This window comes from Silurus aristotelis, assembly GCF_946808225.1.
Source record: "Silurus aristotelis genome assembly, chromosome: 10".
Classification (NCBI taxonomy): Eukaryota; Metazoa; Chordata; class Actinopteri; order Siluriformes; family Siluridae; genus Silurus; species Silurus aristotelis.
The window spans coordinates 11,310,047-11,330,502 of record NC_139583.1 but is presented as its reverse complement, the minus strand read 5'-3'; the positions used below and the strand labels follow the sequence as shown (position 1 = coordinate 11,330,502).

General features: G+C 39.7%; 1 protein-coding gene across 3 annotated transcripts; it reads right to left on the bottom strand.

The window, feature by feature from the left end:
• Positions 1-195: 195 nt before the first annotated feature.
• Positions 196-14,073, bottom strand: LOC310731900 (NAD-dependent protein deacetylase sirtuin-3). 3 transcript variants are annotated; one of them, XR_014535313.1, is made up of 9 exons: positions 13,804-14,073; positions 8,009-8,218; positions 7,757-7,930; positions 4,432-4,664; positions 4,246-4,346; positions 3,990-4,151; positions 3,692-3,904; positions 1,989-2,676; positions 196-1,679 (listed from the first exon to the last, which is right to left on the bottom strand). XR_014535313.1 is itself a non-coding variant. In XM_083551965.1 (8 exons), the coding sequence occupies exons 2-8, from the start codon at positions 8,194-8,196 to the stop codon at positions 2,551-2,553; spliced, it is 1,197 nt and encodes a 398-aa protein (XP_083408091.1). In that variant the 5' UTR covers positions 8,197-8,218; positions 13,804-14,073; the 3' UTR covers positions 196-2,550. The 3 variants fall into 3 exon arrangements, 2 of the variants coding, with proteins under 2 accessions (XP_083408091.1, XP_083408092.1); XM_083551965.1 differs by having other exon boundaries at positions 196-2,676; XM_083551966.1 differs by having other exon boundaries at positions 196-2,676; positions 8,009-8,204.
• Positions 14,074-20,456: the final 6,383 nt, after the last annotated feature.

Sequence of the window (20,456 nt, the reverse complement as noted above, 5' to 3'; positions counted from 1 at the left end):
TTTTCCCCTGGTTAAATTTATTTACATTTTTTCTTTAGATGATTAGTAATTCAAAAGGTTTTACAATCATCAAAATAAAGAGAAAAAACCTTTGCCAGTTTTGTTTTACACAGTTTACTGAACATTTATCTATTCACACATCCACTACTTTTAACTGAAAACCAAACAAAATGTTTCTCGCCTATGTTATTTATATTTTTGTGAACGCATGAACTTTCTGTAAATGTGTTTATTCTGTGAACTGAAAAATCCTGGGATTTTTCTTTGTTATAAAGTGCTGGGAACACGAACACTTGAAATGCAGATTCAAGTCAATAATATTTTAAAGGTTTGCTTGCCTCAGGAGTCATCCCATTTTTATTTCTCTCATAAACTAGCATGGATGTGAATTGTAAATTAAGCAAAAAAAAAAAAAAAAAGACTAATTAAATCACATTTCACTACTTGTTTGTTTCCCAGTTTATCTGACACTCTGTCCCTGCATTCAGTCACAACTTTGAAAATCAGTTTTGTTTTCCCCTTGACTATACACCTGTATGATAAATATACACTCTGTAATCGGTCACTTTTTTATACTGTACTAAACGCTGTTTAAATGACAAATGTCAGTGTGTTCATTTGGTTGCATTGCTGTTATAAGTGCCTATAGATGAATATAGTTAAGGTGCCGAAATAGGCATCATACTAGGAAAACGGCTCTTATGGGTTTAAGGAGGAAGAAATGTAGTATCTGAGGCTGATCATTTTGTAGAAAAATGCTGCTAAGAATGCAAACTACATAATAGATTCACTAACCCTAACCCTATTTAGAAGCAGAAGAGATTCTACTCCTCATTTTAAAAGCTCTTCATAATCTTGTACCCTCTGCATACCTCTCTGACTTGTTTCATACCTACACCCCAAAGTGCGCGCTCAGATCTTTCTCATCCACTTCCCTTGCCGTCCCTGCTGTCCGTTTAGTCACTGTGGGGTTTAGGGCATTTAGCTGGGCTGCTCTTCATCTCTGGAATTCTTTTCTGCAATCAATACGAGAACGTGACTGACTGTCCACTTTTAAAACTTGCCTCAAAACTCCTCTTTTCAGATGAGCTTTTCTGACTAAATTAAATAAGTTAAATAGCTGTTTGTATGATTTTATTATTTCACTTTACTGTACGGTGTCTGAGTGTTTTGAAAGGCACCTTTAAGTAAAATGTATTATTTAAGTATTATTTAAGGATTGGGCAAAGTAGTGGCGAACATTGATGATTTCACTAAAATGAAGAGGCAGTCAAAACTTTAATACAGAAAACGATAAACAGATACAATGCATGTCATTTAAAAAAAAGCAGCATTTGGGAATTCCAGGTTGCACCCATAAAAAAGTTCAGATCTAAAGTTTACACAACCAATAAAGGACGACACTAAAGTACTTTTAAAACCAAAATTCCATACATAAATCTAAAACTGAACAAATCCGACTGACTGACTTATAAAAGTACCAAGAAACAGATGTGAGTGGATACGATCAGAACAACAGCATTATTTCGTCGTCTGTGCAAAATGTAATGATCGCTTTCTCGTAATTACACACCGGCAAACAAAATGACCGTCCTCTCACTCACAACCCCTCTGGCCACCATTTACTCACACTGACACAAAGAAGCAAATACACATTCTCACACACACTCACACACACACTCACACACACACTCACACACACACTCACACACACACTCACACACACACTCACACACACACTCACACACACACTCACACTCACACTCACACTCACACTCACACTCACACTCACACTCACACTCACACTCACACACACACTCTCACACACACACTCACACACACACACTCACACACACACTCACACTCACACTCACACTCACACTCACACACACACACACACACACACACACACACACACACACACACACACTCACACACACACACACACACACACACACACTCACACACACACACTCACACACACACACTCACACACACACACTCACACACACACACACACACACAGCAGCAGGATATTGGTTCTTTGTTGCCAAGCAGAGACATTTATTAGAGTTTTGGAGGGAGGCCCCGACCTGGAGACTGCAGTGCCTGTGAAAACACACACAGCGGGGCACTACACACTCAGGAGGTCACGCCTCCCATGCTAATTTAGCACTGTCCTCTCAGAGCCGGACCTGCTCCAAGTTCTACAGAGTACACTTTGACCCAACACGCATACAGGGACATGCCTATGCCGCTGGTTATGTCCAACAATCTCCTACTTTCTGTCTTGCATCAAGTTTAAAACTGTAAAACATACATAGGACAGAGAAGTTGTGAATGTGTAGATAATTAAATATTTTCTATTATTTATATTTATTAGTATTTTTTAATATCCCAGGAAATTTGCACAGCCGTAGCGTAGTGCCTTTGACATGTCAAGAAGGACACCCACACATCACCTTAAATAAAAAGCAGGATAACGTGGCCGGTAGGAGAATAGTAAGCGTAGACGTCTGGAACAGCAGGTGACTGGAGTTTGTCGAGAGCTCAAGTGCTCTTGCTGTCCGTCTCCGACGAGTCGCTCTCGTCGCTGTTGCTGCAGGAGCAGACCCGGTGTTGCTGTTCGCTCTCCGAGTGAGAACCGGAGATCACCATGGGGATGCTCGGTAAAACCTAAGAAAGATTCAATTGAATATGAATATATAACTTGTCTCAAAAAAAAAGTTCAAGCAAAAAAACTATTTTACAAAGCAGAATGGCGTGTCCTTATTCAAATGTATTTGCTAATTTCACGCTCAGAATGCGCCACCTACATCATATATATAGCACACTATTTTGGCAACAAATTTAGAATTTTGTGAGTTGTAATCCATCTGCACTTATTTGTCAGTGGAAAAACGTATTGGAGTAAGATAACCTGTATAGCCACTGGACTGAAAGCTAGCTCATGTTAGCGTGTCCTTCAAATGTGCAGTTATAACAGTATCCACTATTCTGGAAATATGTCCCACTGTTCCACTATGAAGAGTGGATGTGAAGATTTGTGTTCATTCAGCAACAATGGCATTAGTAAAATCAGATACTGATGTAGGAGGTCTGGAGTGCAGTCAGTGTTCCATTTTATCCTAAAGGTGTTTAATACAGTTAAGGTCTATCGCACACAAGATTTTTCTCTCCAACCCATAGAAGATCATGGACCTCGCTTTGTGCATAAGGGCATTTTCATGTTGGAAAAGGTTTGGGTCTCCCAGTTCAAGTGAAGGGAACGTTTTTATGCTACTAAACAGGACCATGGTTAGATTTATAATCCACTAAAGGACTTTCGAACTACTATATGTGCAACTAAGGAAACAAGCACAGACAGTTCACTGAGATTAGGACTGAACTATTATAAAACAAGCAGGTTACATACTTTGTTTTTTATTTACCTTATAAGAAACAAACTTAAAAGCAGTGAATTAACTAACTGTATTTAATCTTAATCTCTAAAGCTGCTTTGGGACAGTGTAATTGCAGTTTTAAATCAATAGCATTCATACTAAATTCAATTTAGTTCAGTTTTATTTGTATAGCGCTCTTAACAATGGACAGTTTGGCAGGATCAACTAAGCTTTTATAAAACTGAATTTAACATATCACATGGACCTGGAATCATACTTAAAATAACATGCTAAACACCACTACATACCCCGTTCTCATTGCTTTTCATCAGGTGTTGAATCTCTGTGTGCCAGCCCACAATCTCAGAGAGCCTTTGGACCAAGTCCAACAGGTCTCCCAGCTCCACATAGTCTCCTCTCCTCAGGGGTTTCTGCTCAAACGGTCCCACTGCGTGTCGATTAAGCAGCAGACGTGGAACTCTGGGCTTTACCGTGTTCACCAGGCTGGCAAAGGGTTCAATCTACCCCCCCGCCAAAAAAACAGCTTTGTGTATACAACTACCATAATCAATTTAAATTCCTCTTGTTGATTTGATTGAGTCTGACCTTTAAAGAAGTGCCCATGATAATGAGCAGATCGGCTTTGGGGAAGTCCGTTTCATGTTGGAAATACGTTTCAGGCAGATCCTCGCCAAAAAACACGACGTTCGGCTTGACTGTGGCGGAACAAAACGAGCATGTGGGGACGCTGTCGCTCATAATGGCTTTCTGAGATAGAGGAAGGAAATAAAACTAAGACATTAAAAAACAGGCAACAATTTTCATAATGACTTGTCGACGAGAAGCCATTATTACTCTTAACCTTGGCTTCATCAGCAGGAAAAGGAGTGTAGCACAAGTGACAGGAGGCTGTTGCAAAGTTTCCATGAGCTTCTACCAGTTTGTCATCGGGAATACCACACACTACGAAGAAAAGAGAGACTTTTTCCACTGCTGCATTTTGTAAAAAAGAAATACGGCTGTAAATCTATTAAAATGTTTTACATACTTTTCTCCAAGCCGTCGATGTTCTGCGTGTACATTCGGAGCAGCAGACCTTTCTGGTGCAGCATGCGGATAAAGTAATGGATGTAATTGGGTCGATGTCTGCCAGGGTACAGCTCTTTGGCCAGCGAGAAGAAAGGACGAGGGTCATCGGAGAAGTAATCGATATTAAAGATGGCTTCAGGATAGGGAAGGTTGTACTTTTTCAGGTTGGCGTACAAGCCCGTGCCAGGTGTTCTGATGGAAGAAAGACCGCACAAAGAAATGGCTGTGACATAAATTACTGCTCATGATAAAAACTGGCAAATTATCATGCTACAAAGAGACCTCAAGCACAAAGTCCTATATCCTGAAGGCTTTACAAACTTTAAAACAGAATGAAATATTACTGTAATAACGATTTCATGATTTCCTTCATGAACATCACCTAACAGCAAACCTGACATAAGCAAAAGCTATTAATTATTTGTTACTAAATAGTTTTTTATATGGTTAAATTATGGGCTCTTATCATACAAGTGTTAGGAAGGGCATCCAGCGTAAAACATGTGCCAAATCAAATATGCGGGTCACGAACCAGAAATTCATAATCGGTTGAGGCCCGGATTACCAACGACCACCACAGGTATTGTTAGCCAACAGGGTACCGGTGGAAATTGGGCTACATTTGGCCGAAGGAGGAGAAGGAGAGGAGGAAGACGACTACAGTGACGGCAGGGAAAGGAGAAGTGTAGGACAGTGGAGGTTTGGGTTGGTACTATGACTGGTAAAGGGAGAGAGGTAGCTGATATGATGGAAAGGAGAAAGGCAGATACGTCATGGTGTGGATGGAAAGAGAAATGGTGTAGGGGTGATCCTGAAGGAAGAGTACAGTAAGAGTGTGGTGGAGGTGAAGATAATTTCTGATAGGGTGATGAATGTGAAGCTGGAAGTTAAAGGGGTGTTGATAAATGTCATCAGTACCTATGCTCCACAAGTGGGTTGCGAGATGAGAAGGAGAAGAAAAAAATTCTGGAGGGAGTTGGATGAAGTGGTAGAAGGTGTACCTAGGAATGAAAGATTGGTGATTGGGGAAGACTTTAATGGGCATGTAGGTGAAGGGAACAGAGGTGATGAGGGTAGGTATGGCTTTAAAGAGAGGGACGTGGAAGGGCAGATGTTGGAAGATTTTGCTAAAAGGATGGAAATAGCAGTGGTGAATACGTATTTTAAGAAGCAGGATCATAGGGTGACGTATAAGAGTGGAGGAAGGTGCACACAGGTGGATTATGTTCTAGGTAGGAGATGCAACCTAAAGGAGATTGGAGACTGTAAGGTGCTGGCAGGAAACAGCATCAGATTGTGGTCTGTAGGATGGTTTTGAAGGTGAAGAAGAAGACTAGAAGCGTGAGGACTGAAAAAGATTAGGATGGTGGAAACAAAAGGAGGAAAACGAAAGGTGGTGGGGGTGGTGAAGAAGTGCTCGATGATTGGGCAACTACTGCAGAAGTGATGGAGTATTTTGAGCAGCTGATGAACGAGGAAAATAAGAGAGAGAGAGAGAAGGTTAGATGATGTGGAGAAGGTGAAGCAGGAAGTGGATAGGATTAGTAAGGAGGAAGTGAGAGCAGCGATTAAGAGGATGAAGTGTGAAAGTCGGTTGGACCAGATGAAATACCAGTAGAAGCATGGAGATGTTTAGAAGAGATGGCAGTGGAGTTTTTAAACAAGATTGTTTAGCAAGATTTTGGAAGGTGAGAGGATGCCTGAGGAATGGAGAAGGAGTTTGCTGGTACCGATCTTTAAGCATAAGGGAGATGTGCAGACCTGCAGCAATTACAGGGGAATTAAGTTGATCAGTCACACCATGAAGTTATAGAGAACAGTAGTAAAAGCCAGGCTGAGAGAAGAAGTGACCATCTGTGAGCAACAGTATGGTTTCATGCCGAGGAAGAGCACCACAGATGCAATAGACTAATCCCCGAATCTGACACCCCTGGTTTATCGCGGAATTTCATTTGCCACATAACTAATTTGTTTCGCTGATTTTCCCCCGGATAGCATGATAGACAAAAAAAACCTTATAGGGAATTGTTTTTATGAAGTTATATGTTGAAATAATGAAATTCATAATTATATTTTGAATAATAATAAAGTACTGTATACATAAAATAGCATTTTCGGGGTGGCGTCCTTTTATCGCAGGCGGTTTTGGAACATAACCACTGCGCTAAAAGGGGGAATACTGTATTTGATTTGAGAATGTTGATGGAGAAGTATAATGAAGGTCAGAACTAGTTGCTTTGTTTGTTTGTGGATTTAGAGTAAGCGTACGACAGGGTGCCGAGAGAGGAGTTGTGGTATTGTATAAGGAAGTCAGGTGTGTCAGAGAAGTATGTGAGGGTGGTGCAGGACATGTATGAGGACAGTGTGACAGCAGTGATGTGTGTAGTAGGAATGGCAGACTGGTTCAAGGTGGAGGTTGAACTGCATCAAGGATCGGCTCTGAACCCTTTCCTGTTTGCAGTGGTGATGGACAGGTTGATGAACAAGATCAGACAGGAGTCTCCATGGACTATGATGTTTGCGGATGATATTGTGATTTGTGGTGAGAGTAGGGAGCAGGTTGAGAAGAGCCTGGAGAGGTGGAGGTATGCGCTGGAGAGAAGGGATGAAAGTCAGTAGGAGTAAAACAAAGTACATGTTTGTGAATGAGAGGGAGGGCAGTGGAGTGGTGTGGTTGCAGGGAGAAGAGGTGGTGAAGGTGGAGGGGTTCAGGTACTTGGGGTCAACAGTGCAAAGTAATGGAGAGTGTGATAGAGAAGTAAGAAAAAGAGTGCAGGCAGGGTGGAGAAGAGTGATAGCAGGAGTGATTTGTGATAGAAGAGTATCTGCAAAAGTGAACGGGAAAGTTTATAGGACTGTGGTGAGACCTGTGATGTTGTATGGTATAGAAACAGTGGAATTGAGTAAAAGACAGAAGGTAGAGCTGGAGGTAGCAGAGCATGTAGGATGTTTTGGAGACTAGGTGAGGGAGGCAGAATTAAGATGGTTTGGACATGTGCAGAGGATGAACATGGGGTATATCAGTAGAAGAATGCTGAGAATGGAGCCACCAGGAAGGAGGAAAAGAGGAAGGCCAAGAAGGAGGTTTATGGATATGGTGAAGGAAAACATGCAGGTAGTTGGAATGAAGGAGGCAGATGTAGAGGACAGAGTAGTGTGGAGACAGATGATCTGCTGTGGTGACTTCTAACAGGAGCAGCCGTAAGAAGAAGAAGAATCAATACCTTCTGACCAATCAGATTAGAGAATTGTTGTGTAGCAGTGCAATGCTTGGGAATGCTTACCTAAAATCTGGTATGCCACTGGCTGTGCTAATTCCAGCACCAGCCACCACTACCACGTTACGCACACGACCAAGCTTCATTAGACGGCCCACAGTCTCAAGAGCTCCCAGTGGGACGGAGCGACCTGACGTGCTTTTACTGACATCAGTGCCTGCTTTTGATAGCTTCCCTTTCCTAGAAAGATAGTAGAACTCGTCATTTGTACAATACAGATTGATTAGTGCAATTGAGAAAGCCAGCGCAGTATCTCACCGTGCTAATGAGGCCTGCAGCTCGCTTACTCTCATGAGGCTCAGGTCATCGAGTAGAACGGAGTCTGAAGGTTTGTTCTGCTGCGAAGATGATGAAGCGGATTCCTGAAAGCTGATGGAGCTGCGGGTCACTCTACTGAATCCAGGCTGGTTGTTCCGTCTGTCCCGGTTTATCTTCGCTTTGCTCATTGCTGCAGAAGTGCATGCGGTGCTGTATTATGTAATGCAATAGCACAGTAAAAAAGCTTTTACATCTGATTGGCTTTTGGGGGAAAACAATGTGCCACAAGCAAGAAAAGTGACATTTTAATAAAACATTTATCAAAATATAATGAACTAATCCTCAATGAAGAAAACCAGAATACTGCTTCAAAATGAGACTATAGACAAAATCTGTAAAACAAGAGAATTACACAAATCAGCCACAAGATGCCTGAGAAAGACTGAAAGGACTTTTTTCCCTTCCAACCAACTAAAAAAGCCACAATTTACCCAGTCAAATGTTCATTCCATTTAATCTGTTTTAATGTAGGCACTTTATCATCAAGGTGTTTTTAGGCTATTTATTAATCATCTTTATTTGAGCAACTGGTCCCTCAGTCTCGTATCCAGAAGCTTCTGAGGCTATATTTAAACGGCAGTTAAAACCAAAATCACAGTGCGGCTCTTTTGTCTTCTCTTGCTTTGGATAGTGAAAGGCTTCAATGTTTTAAAACTGTCACCTCACAAACAAAAGCTAATGGCTGTAATATATTTAGTGTTCCCCCTCTGTTGGGCAGCTATGCTAATACAGCTCACAGCTGTGGCAGCTTTACTGCCCAGAGAAGCTGGAAAGAGAAGAAAAAAAAAGGGAGATGTGGGTGAGGTGGGGTGTTGGGGTCCAGGATTGACCGTGTGTCAACAAACCCAGCTGGAACAGAAAGGAGGAAACCCCTTAGAAGGCCCCTCGAACACAGCAAAAGGAGGGAAAATGAACAGAGATAGATGATTCATGGATAAATTACAATAAAGAGAGAACAGACGAGGAGGTGGGAGTGCGTTGACAAAGCTAGCAAAATATTCGGTTAAATGAGTACATTACTGAGTACAATACTGCATAAGTGTACTGGAGCTTGTATCAGTTTACCTCATAAGTGATGGCACTTGTAGCTTAAAACATCACTAAAACACAGGCTTTCAACTGCTTTTACGTTTTGTACCAAACCAGTGAAGGCACAGACTGCATACGTGATGTGGAGTGAAAAAATAACATCAAATCACATGTTTTTGGTAATTATTATTAAATTATTATTACCCTAACACACATGACTAAAATGAACTAGTTAACTAGCAAAATTAACTTAACAACAAAGCTTTAAAAATTAAGCAGCATTAAAAAAAAAGAAGAGAAAAAATGAAATGAAAAAATGAATAAATAAATTAAGATAGCATTTGAAAATGAAATATAACAGTGTGGTAAAATCTTATTTTTATTTCTTAGTGTTTTTTTTAATTAAAATTAGTATTAAAACAATAGAGCACTGTGTAACACAGATGACTACAGTATGTATAAATAAGCAAAGCAGCTGGCTCTTCAATAGACACTTTATCCTGGTCAGGGCTGCAGTGGATCCGAGGCCCATTCCAGGAACACCCCCCCGACGGGACACACCATACATGTACAGTTGATCCACTGACTGACATTTTTTGAGAAGTGGGAAAAACTGGAGAATCCAAAATATATATGAGAAACATACAAAACCCTATACAGACAGTAACTAAATTTCAACACAAAAGAAGCTGCTAAGTGGCAGCATTAACTCTGTTCCACTTTTAATTACCCAACCACCCAAACTCAAAAAAAAAAAAAAAAAAGTGTGTAAAAAGGGTTAGGCTCTTGTGCTGGAATTTTGGGGCAGTTTTATAGTGATCGAGAACTCTTTTAAATCACGATTTTAAGACAAAAGAAACGCATCCAATAAAATGCAGCCTGCGTCATGGCATACGAATGAGAAAAGTCAGTCTTTTTACTGAGAAAACATTAAACTTATCACAGGCTAGAGAGGCACCATAATCACATTCAGCAGGACAAAAAGCCTCGTTCCACTGGAGTGATAAATCCCTCTACTACGGGCGCTTGGAGAGCATCTGCCAAAACTGACTAAAGTTGGCAGTATGGAAGTAAAAAAACTAGCAAAACAAAACAACACACCGATGAATATTTGAATATGACTAATGTTACAGAAAAGCTGCAACTGGGATTGAAAGCAGATTCGACCTCCATTCCCCCCCTTCAATCTTTTTAAAAGCATTCAGGCTTACTCCTTATGAGATTAAACTTCCCTATCTTCATTACTTTAATACCCATTTTTGGGGAGCTATTAAAAACTACAGGTGGCAAGAGATCATTGCTTTGTGTCCTGTCCACCCATAGAGATACTGCTGAGCAGGGCAAATATATCACAGTAGATCTTAATACGACTCCACAAAGAGCATCCTAGTACATCTTTCCCCAAAAAGGAAAACACCAAGATATAAATGCAGATACAATAAAATGAGCTGGGAAACAGCTGGGAAATGACAGCAGGAATTTCCCAAAAACTCACATCACATCAGCATAATCATACACAAAATAAACAGAATATGAAGATGATCTGACAAGATTATGTGGAAAAAACAAAACAAAACCAAAACATTTCCAGCTCATTTTAATGAATGAAGAAATAAAGCATTGAAGAAGTAATGGCTGATTTATTTATGCTCTTGCACTAGCCAGCATGGAGCCAGCAGTGGAAAGAGGGCAGACATGTAGCGGTCTATTTTAGTTTTGGTTTTACTTGATCATGAGCATATGAACAGAGAACTGGACTGTGCAGAGTTTAGCAAAGCTCGAGCGTAAAATATAAACACATAATAAAATACAGATTTTCCTGCACAAGTCAGAAAGCAGCAGCAAAATCTGCTACAAATCACTAGTATTTTGCACCAAAGTTTTACATAAAGGTCACTATAAGTTTAAGACAATAAATATAGGAACGCAAAGAACATTGTCTTCAACCTCATGACTGACACAGACATCACATTTCCCATTACAGCAATGTCCATTAGCAACTAATTATCAACACTAGCCATCAATTAGGAGAGGAAAGGGCATGTGTTTAAAATGGCTTGGAAACCAGAAAAAAAAAAGTCAAAAATTCCATTCATAAATATAAATCCTATAAAATAAAATAAACACCAGTAAATCAGAGGGGCCAGAAAACATACAGGCCACAAACACAAAAACCAAACAATATATCTCAACTCAACTCTGTGGATAATAAATAAAACAAATGAAATCCAAGCCAATATCTGAGAAAACAGCACACCATATGCAATATTTTTATTCCTTTAAAAAAATCTAATATTTAGACATGAGACAACAGTTCTGAATCTCACTTGAGAGATTCATGCAATCCTCACATTACAAATCCTGTTAAATAGGGTCTCTCCATAATACTTCACTATGATATTCAAATTAATATGTTGCCATAGTAACCTGGATCACTTTAGATCTCCTGCGAAAACCCCTACTGGAGTGTTACTTCATCTCCCCCCCCCCCCCCCCTTATTTCTTACTAATTTGTAAGTTAATTTCTAAGGCTGATATTTGCTCCACCTCAAAGTGCTACAGCTGTAAGCTTCTCTACAACGTCTGCTGCCCCCCCCCATTCAAGTTGTGGCCTCACAGTCCTGGTCACCACGGTGATCACTTCAACACCAAAAGGTCTCCTTTTCTCTTTATTCTCCGTTGCGCTAATGACAGGTCACTTTTGGTTGGCTCTTTGTTCAATCCTCATATGATACAATACAACTAATTTGGGCTCAATGTACTATTTGTTCAGGGTGTGTGCAAGCGACTACATAAGTAAGAGCAAACAAGTGGTTAAGACGTTCAGTGCATCGGAATTAAATCAAATTACTGAGAAAAGCGCATACTGTATGGGTGGGTGCCGTCATCATCTGGAATTATGGGATGTTACAGTACAGTGAATTCGACACTGGAGCACAAAAACTTAGAATCCACAATTAACAAACATGGTGTACAGCATAAAGACCAATGTGGAATTAAAGAAATAATCTTCTGCAAAGAACACATTTGTTGTATGGTGCCGAATGAAAAATTTTGATGCAATGATTTTTTCTCCATTGATATTTTTTAATTAATTAAAGATAATCAAATTTGTTTCTAAAAAAGGGGAACGTCCTCGTGTGGAAAATCTGGTAAAGACTGACATCTAGTGGTGCATATGAACACAGCAGCAAGAGAACATTGCCTGCCTTTTCTTGAAGGGGGCACTTTAGGGAATGGGGATTTGTTAGTGTTGGATGGGTTGGTCCTGTAAGCAGCAGTTCTAAATACAGAAAATACTTTGTTGAAATGCGCAAACTAAAACTGAACTTACACTACAGCAACTCTAGCAAATTCTCCAAAAAAAAAAAAAAAAAAAAAAAAAACACGAAATGTAAAAGACACCTTGAGGTGGCAGAAGACCAGCTACAGCTGCCGTACAGAAGGTTCACAGAAACTAGATCGTTAAACGTTTGACTCTGCACAGATGGCAGGGAGGAAAGTTGGCCTCTATGCACCTTACCTGCCTTGAGTCAACAGTTCAGGTAGACGGTGGTGATGTTATGATGTGAAGAATATTTTTGAGGGTTATGTTCCTAATGAAGTGGATAGTAAGTGTTTGTTCACTGGAAAACATACAACAGTAATTTCAAGTTTGATGTAAATGTCATGAAAAACAACAATGGCCTCTGCCGTCTTAAATACAATTTTTTATTGCTTTCTTCTACTCTGACCTTCCACTTTGCCCAGCATGATGTCACTTTCCATTGACTTTTTGCTTTCTGTATGATGTGGTATAATTGAAAGTGTTAAAGCAATGTCATCTGATCAATGTCATGTTTGGTTTAATCTGCACCAACATGTCTGTTTTCTTAAAAAGCACCAATACTCTAAATTGTTCTCCCTGTTCAACTGATACAACCATACAAAATAAGCAAGAAAGACAATACATTGAACTGTCTGAGCTTTTGCATACAGTGTCGCATCTGTGCACTTGAGAATTTTGTCTCTGACCTTAATGGGGATTTTGTTCAGAGTAATTTGATGCTGGATTGATTGCGTCTTTGAACTCTTAGACTGAAGTTTTCTTACTATTTCTATTTCATCTTCTCAAACTAGAGATTTTCCAGTTTGACGGTTTTAAATCAAGTAGCTCTCTTAAAAATATATGACACTCATAACTTGCATGAAATTGGATGTATATTTCCAAAATGTGTACATTCAAACTTTGCCTCTGTCCTTTATAGTACTGGAGACTACCCATGGAAATTGCAATCCTTGTTGCACATATAGTTTTTTAACAAGACTGATATTAAAGCATCCAGAACACTTGAAAGTCTGCAATAAATGACAGGATTATAGATCATCATCGCTTGAACCTGGAAATCTATAACTTGTTTTCCTTTTCCAGGGGAAGGCTTTAATGTGTGCACATTTCTAATATTAGCAAAATCACTAACCCGAAACTAGAACAGTGCATCTACAACTACATCTTCATGGCTGTACCACTTCACCACTGCCTCCTCTGTGAGATTTCAGCAGCTGTGATTGCTGTTAGCTTGTTCTTCTGTTTGCTAGTTCACTGCCTAAATTCGCCATTTACTCTACGTGATACTGCGAACCGCACTTCCGGTTTGTGTTTCATACACTTTAAGGCACGCAGTAGAAGTAACGCTGGTCATTGTGTGGTCAAACCGACCTCCTACCTCCGGTTTGATGATCAGCAAGCAGGGAAATGTGCAAGGATGAGAGCCCAAAAACCACAGCCCCAGCAGCTCAGTGTTCTCCTCTCCTAAAGCACCGCGCTGAGATTTACACCGTGCATCACACCGAGAAACGCGAGAAAATTAAACTTTAACAACGGTTTTACAGCTCAACCGGACAACATCACATGAACAGGAAATACGTCACTCGAAATAAACGCGGGAAAGCTACGCGGGTGCGTTCAAACATCAATCCTAGAAGCTGCCGTGCCACGCCCCTGGAGGAGAAGCGAAAATAAGGGGAAGTAGACCCTTGAAAAAAGAGGCTACTACTTGTCACATGTACATTACAGCACAGTGAGATGCTTCCTTTACACATTCTGGATTGTTAGGAAGCTGGGTTTACTATGATGTAGTTCTCCTGGAGGAAAAAAGAGTGGTAGCTAGGTGATGCTTGAACCTCTGACCTTCCAACCAGTAACCTAGCGCCCTAATTGGAGCTTTAATCTACCACTTCCCTACCAGATCTCTATTGGTTTACTATAAAACAGAGAGTAAAATTGTTTCTCAGGAAGTCGTTTGTCAGTGGTCCCAAAGCATAAGTGTTTTACGATTTCATCCCTTTTTAAATATGGAAAATTTTACTTTAAACCCTGTCACAAAATGATAAATCAGATTATTCAGCTAAATGAAGTTTGCTTTTTTAAACTACCATTTTCAGAAGGTTTTATTATATCCATCTCCTTGTGTAGTACTTTACTTTTGCAAACCCCGTGCCCTGGATTTGGAAATACCTGCCTGAAAGTGCTGGATTAAAGTGTTGAATATGCATGTCTTCTGTACACTACAATACACAATATGCTGTTTTAGGCAGTTCAGCTCAGGTCTGGGTTACTGATAAAAAAAATAATAATAATAATAAAAGCAATGCCAAGCGGCCACTTTTAAGTTCTTGAGCAAGGCCCATAACATTCTCTGCTCCAGGGGTGCTGCATTCTGGCTGAACCTGGACTTTGACCCCAGTTTTGTAATAAATTGGGAGAAGAATATGTTCAATAAATTAAGTGTAAAATTATCAGTAGGTCAGTGTGCAAAATATTGACCCTTTTAGAAACACAGTCTATTGCAGAAATCTCCAGCTCCTCATTTACTTCCTCCTTCTCTTTCTATCAGTAGTAAGTCTAATTTATATAGTGTATTTAAGGTTGCTTTACAATTTTGTAAGAGATATATAGACAGAAAATTTGATAAAACAATAAAATAATGATTTCTTGCCTTTTAATTAATATATCAGGCCTTGTTAAACTAGATTTATTTAAGTTACATCAAAGATATAGAATCTGTATATGCCATTCTGCTGTCTGCATTTGCTGCTCTGATCTTCATTAGGAATCAGATTAAAAAGACTTACCGTAATTTCCGGACTATTAAACGCACCCAAATATAAGCCGCACCCACTGAATTTGACAAAGATTTTTATTTTGAACATAAATACGCCGCACCTGTCCATAAGCCGCAGGTGTCTACACTGAAACTAATTAACTTTACACAGGCTTTAACAAAAGACAGTGTCTGTTACACGGCTTGTATCTAAACAGTAGCCTACCAAGAAAGCCATTGTTCACTGTCTTCCTCCTTCCTTTCACAACAATTTCTCTCGAGAGTTTATCTTTTGGCATCGTCGTGTGTTTAAAAATCACCATTGGTGAAACTTTTCTCCCGATGCCGTGCAGCTCAGAACACAGGTGAAGTGCGTTTTCATGCCCGGTTGTTTTCAGCGTGACAAATGTTTCGCATTTCCTGTTGTCAGTCAAATTGCTAACCAGAAGAGAAATACAGACCAAATATAATTTAAAAGCCAATAACAGCAATATCAAAAGTATTTTGGTGACCAATGGTTCAGTATTAATCAACCATATTGGGTGAACATCTGGAGAAGCACCAGCGCCATTTGGATCCGACTTCATGTAAAGTTTGGACATTGAATCGTTTAAAAATTTTAAAGGCTCTGGCATGGGGGAGTTGGTGTTGGATCTATGATGCGCTCATATGTTGAGCTATTTTATGAGTTCCTCAGTAGCTCCTGGTTTCACAATGTCAACTGACTGTATAAGACTGTTGAAAGGACATTACTCATAATCACACACTCCGGTATTCATAGTAGTTCTCACTCTCCGGTGTTTTGTATTGTTTTTAGATTTATAATCACCCACTGGATATATCCCAAATGACGACGGGTTCGCCTTTTGAGTCTGCTTTCCCTCAAGGTTTCTTTCTCATTCCTCTAGGGAGTTTTTCCTTGCCACATTCGGCCCAGGCTGCTCATCAGGGATAAATACACATAATTCACTTAAATTCTTAAATTCTGTACAGCTGCTTTGAGACAAGGTCCATTGTAAAAAGCGCTATAGAAATAAACATGAACTTGAACCTGAATTTGAACAGCATTGGAAATACATGGAATGTGGTTCTACTTTGTTTTGGGCCTGGGCATGGCACCAGGCAGGTCAACTTGAATCTTTTGCTATGTGTATGTGATGCAATCTTGTTTTCACAGGCTCCATAGGAAGGATTCTTAACTCTACTATTGCTGTAATTTTCACAGGTCAAAAAATTGCACGAAATCACATGATTACAATACACCCAATACAACGTATATATAAACAGCTGCCAATAACAGCTGTGGCAAATAAAAGCATATGCAGGTCAAGAGCTTCAGTTAATGCTCATATTAAACAAAACAGTGAAGGAAAAGTGTGATTTTACTAACTTTAATCATGACATAGTTGTTGGTACCAGATGGTATAAAATGCTGACCTCCTATAATTTACACATCACTCTAAAGTTTACACATAATGGTATGAAAAGTAAAAAAAAACACTGAGTAAGCATGAGTTCTCTTGGTGGAAACATTTTGTTGATAAGCGAAATCCAAAGAAGTTTATCAGATTGGTTTGAGCTACCAGGAAAGATATAGAATCTCAGCATGCACAAAATATTGAACCTTGAGGTAGATTCATTCATTCATTTAAATACATACCATCATATTTTTGAGAGGCATGAAGAAGCCCAGGGAATCCTGAGGAAACCCACATAGATGCACACCAATAAAATTCACTCAGACCACCACCCAAATAAGAAGAATATTACAGAAAATGTTTTATTTATTTATAGAAATGCTGTTTTCATGAATAAACAATAAATAAATTATATCCAAGCCCACTTTTCTGTAAAAGTCTGTCTGCTGAAGTAAAATAATTCATGATGAGATAAATATGAGTTATAATTGTAACATTTTCTTTATTTTAAGAACAGCAAAAGCTAAATTGTTGGTTTTATTAATTATGTAATTATATACATATTTATTTACATTTAGCTCAATTTGAATACAAAATTTCACAATGGGGATAGTTCCAGTCCAAATATGACAATAATTTTTCCCCTTTTTACATGTACTAATGCTGAGTTCAGCTCTGAAATATAATTATTTGCACATGATTGCTGTCTGCACATCTGCATTTACTCTATTATGCTGTATACTGCATCACATCGAGGCATCATGTTGTTTATCGCTACCTCAACTTATTGAACACATCATTGGAATGTATTTTATATAATTTCCTGTTGCGTTTACCTTCACCTGTAAAACCATCTTGAATATTGCACAGTAATTCTACTTGTTTCATTTTATTTTTTATTTGTTATTTGCATTACAGGGTGGATGCTACATTTATTTCAGTATTTCTGTGCCTGTACTTTAACAGTGACAATAAAGTTAAACCTAATTTAAACAACATAATCAATAAGATGGAGATGGATATGTGTGGATATTTGACTGTGAGATTCATATGTGTTTTTTAAATATTCCATTTCACATTAAGTCCAGAGTGTATAGTTGGTAATAAGCAATTAACTTCTTTTTTTTTTCTTCACAAGCTTAAAATATTTGGCCTATCTAATGAGTGATGTTTTAACTGCCAATAACAGCTGTAGCAAATAAAAGCATATGCAGGTCAAGAGCTTCAGTTAATGCTCAAATCAAACATCAGAGTGAAGAAAAAGTATGAAGTGTGATTTTACTAACAATAATCATGACATAGTTGTTGGTACAAGATGGAAAAAACTGCTGATCTCCTATGATTTACACATCACTCTAAAGTTTACAAATAATGGTATGAAAAGTAAAAAAAAAACACTGAGTAAGCATGAGTTCTCTTGGTGGAAACATTTTGTTGATAAGAGAAATGGGATTTTCACCTCATTTACATCTGTACCTGACTTAACACCCTTATGGCTCCATGAACACTTGAATCTCCCCATCCAAAATTTAGAGGAGCATCTTCCCAGAAGAGTGGAGGATATTATAACAGAAAATTTGGACACTGTGGAATGGGATGTTCAAAAAAAGCACATATGAACCTAAGCTAAGCATATTCATCCCAAAGGTGTTCAATAGGGTTGAGGTCAGAGTTAAGGGGAAAATTAAATGCTGCCACGTCCAAAGACATCCTATAAATTTGTGTGCCTCCAATTTTGTGGTAACAGTTCGGGCTTGAACCACACAAGTGTATATAGAACACAACACACTAAAACATCATTCTTCTTTCGGCTTCTTCTATTATCGGTCACCACAACGGATCATCCGTCTCCACACCCCCCTGTTCTCTACATCTGCCTCTTTCAACCCAACTACCAGCATGTCTTCCCTCACCACATCAATAAACCTCCTCCTTGGCCTTCCTCTGTTCCTCCTTCCTGGTGGCTTCATCCTCAGTATTCTTCTACCGATATACCCCATGTCCCTCCTCTGCACATGTCCAAACCATCTTAATCTAGCCTCCCTCACCTTGTCTCCAAAGCATTATACATGTGCTGTCCCTCTAATAAACTCTTTTCTAATCCTGTCCATCGTTGTCACTCCCAACGAAAACCTCATCATCTTCAGCGTTGCTACCTCCAGCTCCACCTCCTGTCTTTTACTCAATAGCACTGTCTATAAACCATACAACATCACAGGTCTCACCACAGTCCTATAAACTTTCCCTTTCATTCTTGCAGATACCCTTTTATCACAAATCACTCCTGCCACTCTTCTCCACTCTTTTCTTCACTTCTCTAACACATTCTCCATTACTTTGCACTGTTGACCCCAGGTACCTGAACTCCTCCACCTTCTCCCCCTCTTCTCCCTGCAACCGCCCCCACTCCACTGCCCTCCCTCTCATTCACTCATATGTACTCTGTTTTACTCCTACTGACTTTCATTCTCCTTCTTTTCAGCATGTACCTCCACCTCTCCAGGCTCTTCTCAACCTGCTTCCTACTCTCACCACAAATAACAATATCATCCGCAAACATCATAGTCCATGGAAACTCCTGTCTGATCTTGTTCATCAACCTGTCCATCACCACTGCAAACAGAAAAGGGCTCAGAGCCGATCCTTGATGCAGTCCAACCTCCACCTTGAACCAGTTTGTCGTTCCTTCTGCACACTTTACTGCTGTCACACTGCCCTCATACATGTCCTGCACCACCCTCACATACTTCTCTGACACACCTGACTTTCTCATGCAATACCACAACTCCTCTCTCGGCATCCTGTCATATGCTTTCTCTAAATCCAAGAACACACAATGCAACTCCTTCTGACCTTCTTTATACTTTTCCATTAACATTCTTAAAGCAAATAATGCATCTGTGGTGCTCTTCCTCGGCATAAAACCATACTTTTGCTCACAGATGGTCTCCTCTTCTCTCAGCCTGGCTTCCACCACTCTTTCCCATAACTTCATAGTGTGACTGATAAACTTAATTTCCTTGTAGTTACTGCAGGTCTGCACATCTCCCTTTTTCTTAAAGATCGGTACCAGCACACTCCTTCTCCATGCCTAAGGGATCTTCTCACCTTCCAAAATCCTGTTAAAAAAATCTTGTTAAAAAACTTCACTGCCATCTCTTCTAAACATCTCCATACCTTCTACCGGTATGTCACCTGGATCACCCAACTTTCCGCTTTTCATCCTCTTAATCACTGCTCCCACTTCCTCCTTACTAATCCTATCCACTTCTTGTTCCACAATCTCCACACCATCCAACCTTCTCTCTCTCTCATTTTCCAAGTTCACCAGCTGTTTAAAATACTCCCTCTATCTTCTCAACACACTCTCCTCACTAGTCAACACATTTCCATCGCCATCCTTTATTGCTCTAACTTGTAGCACATCCTTTCCAGCTCGGTCCCTCTGCCTGACCGAACGGTATAAATAATTTTTTTTTCCTCCTTAGGGTCCAATTTCTCATACAGCTCCTCTTATGCCTTTTCCTTGGCCTGCCTACTTTTCACATCACTCTGTTGATCCCAATTCTGTTTCATTAACCTCTTTCTGCTTATGCTCTCCTGCACTTCCTCATTCCACCACCACATCTCTTTGTCTTCATTTCTATTTCTAGCTGTCTCCCTTATCAATTTTGCCCAATCTATGATGATAGAGCTGCCCAATCATCCGGCACCTCTTCACCACCACCTGTCTAACCCCCTCCCTGAACCTCTTACTACAGTCTTTCTCCTTCAGTTTCCACCATCTTATTCTTTCTCAGTCCTCACTCTCCGCCTCTTCTTCTTCACCTCCAAAACCATCCTACAGGCCACCATCCG